This window comes from Elephas maximus, chromosome 6 (genome assembly GCF_024166365.1).
Source record: "Elephas maximus indicus isolate mEleMax1 chromosome 6, mEleMax1 primary haplotype, whole genome shotgun sequence".
NCBI classification, from domain to species: Eukaryota; Metazoa; Chordata; class Mammalia; order Proboscidea; family Elephantidae; genus Elephas; species Elephas maximus.
The window spans coordinates 123365500-123378183 of record NC_064824.1 but is presented as its reverse complement, the minus strand read 5'-3'; the positions used below and the strand labels follow the sequence as shown (position 1 = coordinate 123378183).

Here is a 12684-nt window from a genome sequence, read left to right as displayed (position 1 = left end):
TGTTTTAGTTAAAGCTTATTTCAGATTTGACCAGCTATGTTTCAAGTGTTCAATATCCATATGTGGCTCATAGTGGCTACCACATGGCATATTGTAGGTTCATACTTTAGGTGTTTCCCCTGATTAAATCTAACTAACAGTCAAGGGTAGTTGCTATCACATTTCACATTTCACAAATGAGGAAACTCACCGTAAAACCAGTAAACCAGTTGACATAGATTTGACCATGGTTTGTGGTGACCTCATGTGTGTCAGAGCAGAGCTATACTCCGTAGGATTTTCAGTGGCTTTTTTTTTTTTTCCTGAAGTAATTACTAGGCCTTTCTTCTGAGGCACCTCAGGGTGGACTTGAACCTCCAACATTCCATATGGCAGCCAAGTGTGTTAACCATTTACCCCACCCATAGAGATATTAATTCAACATGTCTAAGACTTACAGTATAATAAGAAACAGGACCAGAACTCAAAGCTAAGGAGCCTCACTGGAAGCTGTGCTCCTTATGCATTGTGCCACATGCCTTCCAAGTTGTTCGGAGATATAAGCTCTTATGCTTTTAAAAATACCTTCAGAACCTGAGAAAGCCAGTGCAAAACTGTCTATTTTATAGGCATTTGAAAGAAAGAAAATCAAATTCATTCATTTAAAAAAATATTTATAGAGGGTCTACTTGTGTCATGTGCTATGCTGGGCACTAGGGGTGGGAGGGTGCACATAGCCCCTGCCCCCAAGGAGTAACTAGTCGTACATGAGAGACAGATGTTGATCAAATAACTGCCTAGAGAGTTTTCTTGGAAAAACCCATGTGTTTCAGGGTAGAGCTGGGCTCCATAGGATTTTCAATGACTGTGATCTTCCGGAAGTAGATCAACACGCCTTTCTTCTGAGAGGTCCCTGGGAGAATTTGAGCCACCACCTTTTCAGCTAGTAGCCAAGCGCTTAGTGATTTGCACCAGCAAGAGACTCCTTGTGGTTGCAGATTGTCCTTGTTTTTGTCTATGTTCAGACATGACATATTTGTGGCTGGACTCATCATACTTATAGGGTTCAGGATAGGCAACTTATGCATAGTTCATGAGGTTTCTAGGAATAGACAGATAATTCCAGGTACTAATGGCTGCAGTGGCAGGTTGTAATATAGCAACTGGGTCATGTATTTTTTTTTGAGGTATGAGGAATGAATTTTATCTGAAGACAGTTTTGCAGCTTATTGCTCATGTCCAAATGGAGGGGCTGGTAGTTGTTCAGTAGTGAAGTTACTTTGAGCAGAGAAGCAGTAAGATAATTTTGGGCTGTAACACAGGAATGCCTTATCAGCAACTCAAGGTCTAGGGGGTTGCGGGGGAGTGTGATTAGAGGAGGGGGAACAGTTCAACCCTATAGGTTACATTCCCTCTTCTAGTTTTTAGGGTCTTCAATATAGATCTTTATGTAGGTAGTGGCCCAGACCTGTGGAACTTTTGAGTTTGCTGACTGGAGAAAGCATGTGCATTGTATGATCAGAGGTTTGTTGAGTTAAGAGGAACGCAGTTGGACGTCTGAAGCATCATGATGTTCACAGCTGTTGGGTGCTTTTGAATGAAGATGGTAAGGCAGTTTAAGAGGCAGGGCAAAAACAGGTAGATTAGTAAAGGAATTATCAGCGGAGCAAAAAGGAGCCAGAGCCAGTGGACCCTGGGAAATAGGGAAATTATCTATGACTTTCAATCAGACAGAGTTTTTAGCTGTTATAAAAAGAGAAGAAAGAACACAATGATTGCCAAGACAGTAAAGACAATGTAAACATTAAGAGCACAATCATGATGGAGGGTTTTTGGGTTGGAGGGGCACAGGTTAGGCATTAGCTTTGCTTTTTGTTTTAAACAGATGTTTTAAGTCCTGCACAGGCTCACGAATCCCGTTGTTTTGCTGAGGTTGCTCTTGTTGCAGAGGATCCTCTGGGGGCAGCACAGGTTTAAGTCAGTGTCGTGCAGCCAAACTTTGATGTTTTCGAGTTTAGGTGCCAAGTGGATGGTTAAAAGGACAGTGTAGGGTCCAGTCCACCAGAGTTCAAGGGATCCTTCTTCCTAGGTTTTCAGCAGAAGTTGGTCACCTGGCTGGCATGGGTGAAGCAGGGCATCAACAGGATATTTTAGTTGGCTGAGACCATACCTGTGATTAGAAGGTAGGGCACCAGACAGACAACAAATATTTTCGGAGAATGAGCTTCTTGGTGACAAAAACCTAAGCATTGGTTGAAGGCAAGTCATTTTCAAGAAATGGTTTTCCCTATGTAATTTTTAAAGGGCTCAATTTGAGCTCACTTCTAGGAGTAACCCGTACCCACAAGTGGCCTAAGAGCAATCCTTGGGGCCATCTTATCTTTGTTTCTTGACAGATTTTGGCAATTTGGTTTTTTAGTGTGTGATTTATATTTTTGAACTTTACTGCTTAACTGTGGTCTCCAGTCTGAGTGTAAGTTCTAGTTGATTTTTAAAAGTCTAGAGAATTTTTGAGTAATTTGTGAGGTGAAATGAGATCCATTGTGCCTTTTGATTGTCGAAGGCAGGCTGAACCTGGAATGATTTCATTAAGGAGCTGTTTTGTAACTTCTGATATTTTCTCTGTTTTACAAGGGAACGTTTTTATCCAACCAGAAAAGGTGTTGATGAACACCAGCATAAATCTATAATTGCCAGGGACTCTTGGCACGTGAATGAAGTCTACTTGCCAGCTGTCTCCTGAAATCTGTTCTTAATATTGCATGCCAGTGGTTGGAGGCCTGGTTGTTTTGGGGATGTTTTGGTTACATACGTGGCAGGAACGGGTTGCCCGCTGGATGGGTGGATTAAGGTCCTCTTTGATAACATGTTTAGATACCAGGTTGTAAAGAGCTTCAAGCCCATAATGAGTTGAACTGTGTGTTTCTCAGAGAAAGGAGTTCATCAAGTGTCCTGGAATCATGAACCTTTTTTTCATAGGTACATTTTTATCCATGAAAATCTATTGCTGCTCCCCATTCAGCTGATTGTTTGAGATCTCTAATAGTTTAATTTGGTGCTGTTTCTGGCTTTCTGTGCTGAAGTTCCAGGCGGAATTGGATAGGCTTCGAGGACATCAGTTTGGGGTTACTACTGCATAGCTTGTTTTTCCAGTTCCATTCTTTATAAAGCTGCTTCCGTCTATGTAGAGGCTTAAGTCTGGATTTTAAATGGGCTGATCGAACAAGTCTGGCCTACTGGGCTTGACTTCTTCAATATTTCAGAGGCAGTCGTGAATTACTGATATCCATCCCCATCCCGGACTAATGAAATTGACATCTCTGAAGGATGGGGTTCAGATATTGGTTTGTTTGAACAGAGTTCCTGGTGATTCTAACCTGCAGCCTGGAATCGAGGACTTCTGTCTTTGGATATTTGCTAGGTAGATATTCTGATATTCCTTTTTCTCTTTTCAGGTGAAATACACTGTGCAGATATGTATAAACAAATGGATACTGATTCACATGAACTAATTCAAGCTCGAGAAAAAATCTTCCAGATCCTACAAAAATGGCTAAAGCAATAGATCTCTCTGAAAGATAAGTGCAACACAACTCAAAATCTGTTCTTTTATTTTCTTGCTCAAATGTAAAATGTCCCACAAGGGTGAAATTAAAGCAGACCCAAAAGTCTTATTCTTTTATGTAACTGTTAAGTTTGTTTTGTTGTAATAGGAAGTCATTTTTTAAAATATAACTGTACCATTCAGTTTACTTGAGAGATACTATTTTTGTGCTTACATTTTTACTTATTTAGATTGAAGTCATTATAAAAATTATTAGCTTGAAATTAGAGCTAACTCAGTTAAACTGGAGGCAAAAAACTAAAACAAATCAAGTGGGTAAAAATAACTCAGGTATAAAAGTACAAATGTAATTTACAATATCACATATATCTAAAGAATAAACAAAACACATTATCTTTTCTTTAGTATGCTGTTGTTATTACATGCCGCTGAGTTGGTTCCAACTCATAGCGACCGTATGCACAACAGAACGAAATGCTTCCTGGTCCTTTGCCACCCTTACAATCATTATTATGCTTGACTTCATTGTTGCAGCCATTGTGTCAATACACCTCATTGAGGGTCTTCTTTTCCACTGACCCTGTCCTTTTCCAAGCATGATGTCCTTCTCCAGGGACTGATCCCTCCTGACAACACGTCCAAAGTATGTAAGGCATAGTCTCGTCATCCTTGCTTCTAAGGAGCATTCTGGTTTTACTTCTTCTAAGATAGATTTGTTCATTCTTTTGCAGTCCATAGTATATTCAATATTCTTCGCCAACACCACAATTCAAAGGCGTCAATTCTTCTTTGGTCTTCCTTATTCATTGTCCAGCTTTCACATGCATATGATGTGATTGAAAACACCATGGCTTGGGTAAGGCGCACCTTAGTCTTCAAGGTGATAGCTTTGCTCTTCAACACTTTAAAGAGGTCCTCTGCAGCAGATTTACCTGATGAAATGAGTCTTTTGATTTGTTGACTGCTCTTTCCATGGCTGTTGATTGTGGATCCAAGTAAAATGAAATCCTTGGCAACTTCAATCTTTTCTCTGTTTGTCATGATGTTGCTCTTTGATCCAGTTGTGAGGATTTTTTTTTCTTTATGTTGAGGTGCAATCCATTCTGAAGCTGTGGTCTTTGATCTTCATTACTAAGTGCTTCAAGTCCTTTTCACTTTCAGCAAGCAAGTTTGTGTCATCTGCATAACACAGATTGTTGCGTCTTCCTCCAACCCTGATGCCCCATTCTTCTTCGTATAGTCCATCTTCTCATATTATTTGCTCAGCATACAGTTTGAATAGGTATGGTGAAAGAATACAAACTGGATGCACACCTTTCCTGACTTTAAACCAATCAGTAATCCCTTGTTCTGTACCAACAACTGCCTCTTGATCTATGTAAAGTTTCCTCATGAGCACAATTAAGTGTTCTGGAATTCCCATTCTTCACAATGTTTCTTTAGTATAGGAAAGATTATTTTGTCCCCTGAAAGAAAAACGAAGCAACAAATTCTTTGAGATTAAAATCAAATATACTTTGTATTCAGCCTAGCACAGCCTAGAATTTTCCCTTTACGATCACATATAGTTAAATTACTTTTCTCTCAGTTACAGTGATTTTAATACTTAACAGAATCTTATTTCAACAATGTCACTTTAGAAAATGATTTTACTAGTTAAGCCTATTTATTCTATGAAGTCATTAGTTTGATTTATATAGGTCACATAGGGTTAATTGGCACACTTAAGAATAACAAAAGAAATCAGTATAATGATTATGGGACTATCTGTTTTCAAAGAATGATCCCAGGCACTTAACTCTTCAAGCAATTTTCTGCCATCAACAATCATAAAAATTTAAAAATATTCACTAATTTTTCACTGGAAGATTAATTTTATATGAAGTATAAACTGTTTTGAAGATTTGTGGCCATTTTATAATACAATTTGCACTAAAGGGTTTCTTTTTTTAATTTCATTTTATTTTTAAACTAGTCATGTACAAAGGCTACTGGCCCAAGACCATACCCCAAAGTGACATCATCATGGGGTTTGGTTGTATGACCCCACCTCTAAAAAAAAAGGCACACTTGGTTATATATGGTTTTAAAGTTTGGCAGATGCTACAAATCCCCCACATTGCCCCAATCTAATGTCAATCATGTGGAGATATGCACATTCTCTGAACATTGTTTAGAAATATTGGTTTTCCAATATGCTTGAGATCTCCAAGGCATTTAGAAGTCCATGTCCTTACATTCAGGGCAGGGTGTATTTTTCAAATTCTACTTTCCTCCATTTTTTTTTTCCATTATTGACAGGCCACAAATCCCATAGGTTTGCATGCAAAACATCTGGATGACTATATAACCACTTGCCAAGTCCTTCTACAGGGCAATCTTGGGATGGTAAGATGTAATTTTTATTTTTTCGAAGTTAGCGTATTGGAAAATTTTCAGAAGCTTTACAGTTGTTTCAACCATAAAGAATAACAGGTTATATAGGTTAATGAGGTCTTTCATGGTAATAATTTTGTTGCCTCTTTATCCTGTTCAATTCCTTTTCAGAAAAAAACTTTTTCTGCTTTACCCATCAGACACAGTGAGGTAATACCACAAAATGTCACTCCTCCATGAGATTCATGTCCTGCCCCCTGTGCAAGTCCATCGTCATAGGATATACTTCTTCTAATGTAGTCAATAGCTGTTCTCATATCCATGCCTGACCAGTTGTTGAGCATATAACAATCACAGAAAGCATAGCACACAAATTGCATATAATTTTCACTTCCTCCAGAGAGAGCACAAAAACTCCCATCTTCTAGCAAAAGGGCTCTAAAGCCTTATAAACAAGCTTCTTTATTTATTCTGTTTAAGTTGTGTCTGAGAATAACTAAGCGTGACAGGCCAGTGAGGTTGTTGCTATGTAGCCATTGTCATAAGGATGAGACATCCCAGGATTCTTTGATGGATTGACTGGGTTACTGAGATATCAACAGCTTGGGAAACCACAGCAAGTTACATTTAATCCTGCTGGTCTTCAACAACGAATACATGCCTGAAAGATTAGGGACTTCCTGAAAGAACCACACACACAGGGCCCGCCAGGAAATCCAGTCACTCTCCCTAACTCCTCCCCTCCGACTGCTTGTCCCAGCTGACCACCATCCTTTGGAGGTCATCTTTTTCCTCCTTTCTTGCTGGCCTTGAGAAGCAGCAGTCCATCTCAACACACTAGAAATTACTACCCTAGAAGACCAGGTGGAATGAGTTAATTTGTTGCCATGGGGATGGAAGCTGTACATACAGGCTTTCCAGAACAGATTTTATTTTATGAACTCTTTTTATTTTCAATAAGGATCATTCCTAACATGCAAATATAAATGTGTTTTGATCAACTTTAGGTATACATTAATAGAGAAACAGTGAAAAACATGCTCTGACAAATAATAAACCATTGTCTTTTTTAAAGAAAATTTAGGGATAGAAACAAATAAAGTGAATTAGTAAAAAAAAAAAAAAAAAAAAAAAAAATTAAAGTATATTAAAATTCCACTGGAAAAACTGGCTCCATCTAATAACCTTTCTTAGCATCTTGTAGAACTTAAAAAATGGTGCTGCTGTACCTAATATAAAGTTAAACTCAAAGTGAAAGGTAAGACAGCTCAAATTTAAGATTGCTTTATGAATTCTGTCAAAATTAGCTTGTTTTCAGTTCATTTGAAGGAGTCCAGTGTAGTGCTTCATGTCTGAAAGTTAAATTCAAAAGTATTATTTGGTCAAAATTTTTTTCTTCTTAAAAAAGGGTATGCATTAATCTCCTTATTCGAATAACTTTAGTTACTCTATAGTATTGAAGTTTCATTATTAATAATAATAATGTACTATATTTTTTAATGTTGGTTTCTTAGTTTTGACAAGTGTATCATCAGTAGCTTACATTAGGGAACTATGTGAGGAATACATTGGAACTCTGTATTATCTTTATAATTTGTATGTGAACCTAAAGTTATTTTAAAATGAAGACTTTATTAACAAATAATTTGTGGTCTTTAGTTGAAATGGATTAATTAATTAATTGTAGTGGATACTGAGGTGTGTTATTCTGATTGTGTTATATACGCAATTAAAATAATTTGGTAAACTTTTTGACATCTGCTTTTGTTCTGGGGCTTCATACTGAATTTTAAGCACATTCTGATGAATAATCCAAACTGACACATTTTGGACCGTTTTTACCCTGTCTTTACATCACCTGTAACACCTAGATAACCATTTTGTTTGCTCATTTTTCACCACCACTTTGTCCAGTTCACTTCCTTTTCTGAAAAAAATTCATCCTGTTTTACCCATCAGAAACAGTGAGGCAATGCCATAAAAAGTCACTCCTCCATCAGATTCATGGCCAGCTCCCTGTAACACCTAGAAATGTCATAACTTTCATTTTGAAGAATCAACTGTGAAGGTTTAAATGGCAGCATTAGCTGTCATTGAAGAATTGAATTTCATAACTTCAAAAGTCTGATACACTAATATTGCACGTGACTTACTAGAGGCCAAATGTATTTTTTTCTTTTTCTTTTTTTTTTTAACCAAGCCAATCCCACTGATATTTGGATGACACATTTGTAACAAACTCTTATTTGTCCTCATTTGAAACACAACCACTTTTTCTTTTGCTTCATCTTCTTAGGGAAAAGAGTAATAAAACTAAATCCGTGCTTGAAAGCCATAAAATATATCTTGGTACTTGTCTTAAGCTGGGTTCTGTAGAGAACTAAAACCTCTGAAGTGTGTATATATATATATAGAGAGAGAGAGCCTATACATACATATATATATATATATACACACACAACATATATGAAATCATTCTTGGCGTGTATTCATCATTGGTGACCAGCAGGATCAAATTTAAATTGCTGTGGTTTCTGAGGCTGTTGGTACCTGAGTATCCCATTCAGTCCATCAAAGAAACCTGAGGCAGCTCATCCTTAAGTTAGTGGTCACACAGCAATGACCTACACTGGCCTTTTAAGCTTAGTTATTTTCGGAGACAACTTAAACAGAGTAAATAAAGAAGCTTGTTCATGAGGCTTGGGAGCCCTTTTGCTATATATAAATACACAGAGAGAGATAGATTTATCTCAAGGAAATGGGTCATGTGATTGTAGAGGCCCGCAAGTCCAAGGTCCATGGGTCAGACATCGTGTTGGAGGCTTCTCCTGACTCACCTAATTGCAGGGGCTGATGAATCTCAGATAGGCAGGAGTTATGGAATGAACTACATCCCCCAAAATATGTGTCAACTTGGGTAGTACATGATTCCCAGTATTGCGTAATGGTCTACAATTTTTGTCACCTGATGTGATTTTCCAAGTGTTGTACATTCTACCTCTATGATATTAATGAGGTGGGAATAGTGGCAGTTATGTTAATGATAGGGCTCAAACTTCAATATTAGGTTATGTCTTACGTAAATCTCTTTTAAGACACAGAAGACAGAATCAAGCAGTGAGACATGGGGACCTCATGCTACCAAGAAAGTAGTGCCAGCAGAAGGGCAAGTTCTTTGGACCTGTAGTACCTGCACTGAGACATTCCTACTCCAGGGGAATATTGATGATAAGGAGCTTCCTCCAGAGCTGACAAAGAGAGAAAATCTTCCCCTGGATCTGACACCCTGAATTTAGACTTCTAGCCTACTAGACTGTGAGAGAAGAAACTTCTGTTTGTTGAAACCATCCACTTCTGGTATTTTTTTGTTATAGCAGCACTAGATGACTTAGACATCAGGTCAGTTGGCAGAATCTTGGCTCATGGGCTTTGGAGGTTGACAAATCCAAGATCATCAGGCAAGATGGCAGGCTGCTGCCTCACAGGCTGCCAAGGTGGACAAATTTGAATCCTGCTAGACAGTAGAGCAGGTTGCTGGCTCAAGTCCTAAGAACTGGAGATCAGATGATAATGAGCCAGATACAGTATCCAGAGGGAGCAAAAACCAGCAAGATTTGCAAGGATATCCACATACTTGCTCAGGCCACACCCCTGAGGAAACTCACTTTACAGTTGGTTGGCTGATCACATCACAGACATCATTACATTATGTTACAAAATAGAGGATAGGTACATCCTTACATAACTGCCAAACTGCATTGTTACATAAATGCCAGCCAACATCATTACATAACTGCCAAACTACATCATTATAAAAATGTCAAACTGCTGAGAACTATGGACCAGCCAAGTTGACACACAATCTTAACCACCACAGTCCACTCCTTGTCAACTTTGTGCCTTTACACATCTCCTTTTATTATACACAATCTCTAAATAAAGTCAATCACAAAGTCACACTTGCACCTAATGTGATGCAACTAACATGCATACAACTGAATATACACTAGCCCTGGTTACATTTTATATTTTATAAATGATGAAAACTAAAATATTTGATGCATACATACAAGCAAGTAATAAAAACAGTCCTAATTTCTGCTAGTGGTCACATGATCATAAATGGTATTTAGAACAACCTCCATCAACCACCCATTCCATATTCCCTTTGCTCTCAGCAAGCACCTCAGCTGGTTATAGTTTCTTGCCTGGTGGGGTGACCTAAACTTTCATTCCTGAGAATACGGACCATTAGTAGTCATGTTGGAATTTGGTTGCTGCAGTTTTCCATTTATTTTAATCACAGGGCATTTTAGTACTAAGAGATGCCCTGAGGGATCACCTATATTCCAGACACGCTCTTCTTTATCTCCATTATGTAATATCAGTCTGATTTCTGCTTTATAAGTATGATCAATCACACCAGCCAATATGGTAACTGCTTTCTTTTCCTCATCCAGAGCCATAAGAAGCCCAAAGTGGGAAGATGGCATTCCTAATTTGCAGTTCGATGGAATTAATGTTGCACCTTCTGGTGGGAACGTTACTCCCTTTGAAACTAAGATCTCTATACATGAAAAGCATAGAGTTGTGGGAACAGGAAGCAAAAATTTTGAGAGTGGGTCACTAAGGTTAATAATGAATGGCGACACTCCCATTCCCACCCCTTGATTCCTGGACCCAAGAATCCTGGCTATAGAAGAAAAAGTAACATATATTGGAGGCTGTTTTAGAGCATATACAGCCTCCTGAAGAATATTTCCACAACTGTGAAAGGAATTGCCACATAGCTGGTACCATAATTGTGTCCTTAGAAGGCCATTCCATGTTCTATCAAGCCAGCTGCTTCAGGATGGTGGGGAACATGGTAAAACCTGTGGACTCCATGAACATGTCCTCGTTGCTGCAATGCATTTGCTGTAAAGTGAGTCCCTTGAATCTAGGTGATGCTGTGTGGAATATTATGATAGTGAATAAATCATTCTGTAAATCCATTGGGTGGTAGTTCTGGCAGAAGCATTGCATACTGGGGAGGAAAACCCATATCCAGAGAAAATGTCTATTCCAATAAGAAAAAAATGCTGTCCTTTCCATGATGAAACCAATAAAATGTAGTCAATCTACCATCAGGTTGCTGGCTCATCACCTTGATGAATGGTGCTGGGTAGAGGACTTAGTTTTGGTCTCTTCCACAAGCAGATTGGACTCTCAGCAGTGGCTGTAGCCAAATCAGCCTTGGTATATGGAAATCCATGTTGCTGAGCCCATGCATAATGTCCATCATTGTCACCATGGCCTCTTTGATCATGAGGCCGTTGGAAATGATAGGAATGGTTGGGGAAATAAAATGACTTGTTTCAACAGAATGTGCCATCCTATCCACTTGATTGTTAAAATCCTAATCTGCAGAGCTACCCCTTTGGTGAGCATTCACATAAGACACAAATATCATCACTTTTTTGGCCCATTCACAGAGGCTTATACACATACCTCTTTCCATTCCCTCCTTGTCTGCAATTTCCAATCCTGTTCCTTCCAAGTCCCTGACAATCCAGCCAAATGGTTTGCCACAGGCCATGAATCATCATATAATCCCACATCTGGTCATTTACCCTTCCATGCAAAGTGAACAATCAGTTTCACTGGTTACAGTTCTACCCAATGGGAAGATTTTCCTTCACTGCTATCCTTTGGGGTGGTCCCAGAAAGGGGCTGTAGTGTTGCCACTACACATTCCAGTGGTGCTAGAACCATCTGTAAACAAGGCATGAGTTTTCTGTTCCTCAGTCAACTGATCATAAGGAGCTCCACATGAGGACATAGGTGCAGACTGAGAGAGGGCTGGTAACGTTACAGGAGGGAGACCATGGGCATCTGACCAAGTGGCTCATACCACTTCCATTTAATGACAGAATATAGCATGCACATACTAATTTATAGTTCTGTGGATCAGAAAACACCCAGTTCATGATGGGCAGCTCAGGCTGTATGGTGACTTGGTAGAATAAGGTTAAGCATTCTGTTTCTAGTAAGGTCTACTAACAAGCCAAAAGCTGCTTCTCAAAAGGGTTAGTGTTTATCTGTAAAGGATGGCTGCTCTGTGTTCCAAAATCCTAAGGGTCTAATGTGTCATTCACCAATAGGAGCCTGCTAAGACTCAAAAAAGCATCCCTATCTGTCACTGCCACTTCAAAGACCATCGGATCAACCAGATCATATGTTCCAAGTGGCAGAGCACCCTGCATGGCAGCCTGAACATGTTGAAGAGGCTTTTCTTTTTCTAGGACCCACTCAAACCTACTAGTTTTCTGAGTCACTTGATAAATGTAGCACACCCAAATGAGGGATATTTAGCCTCCAAAATCTAGAGGCCCACCAGACACTGTGCCTCCTTTTTAGTTGATGGATTGGCCAGATGCAATAACACATCCCCCATTTTTGAAGGAATATATAGACATGTCCCATATCACTGGACTCTTGGAAATTTTGGTGAAGTGGAAGGCACCTGAATTTTTGTCAGATTAATTTCCTATCCTCTAGCACACAAATATCTTACCGTTAATTTCAGAGTCATTGACACTTCTTCCTTGCTAGGACTAATCATCCTAGAAAAATATGAAGAAAAAATTGAAGCCTCGAGTTGCAATATTGAATGATTCTACAAGAAAAAATATTAAATGACAAAGGAAGCATCAAAAGAATATGGAAGGAATACACAGAGTAGGTACACCAAAAAGAACTGGTTGACTTTCAACCATTTCAGG

General features: G+C 38.9%; 1 protein-coding gene and 1 pseudogene across 1 annotated transcript in view; one reads left to right on the top strand and one right to left on the bottom strand.

Moving 5' to 3' along the window:
- LOC126078358 (putative serine protease K12H4.7) overlaps positions 1-3544 on the top strand; it is a 55475-nt gene extending 51931 nt beyond the window's left edge. The window contains exon 11 of the mRNA XM_049888845.1: positions 3435-3544. Coding sequence (XP_049744802.1) covers positions 3435-3544 — 110 coding nt within the window. The remainder of the gene's footprint in view (positions 1-3434) is intronic.
- A 2139-nt stretch (positions 3545-5683) lies between these two features.
- Positions 5684-11498, bottom strand: LOC126078357 (geranylgeranyl transferase type-1 subunit beta-like; annotated as a pseudogene).
- Between the last annotated feature and the right edge of the window lie 1186 nt (positions 11499-12684).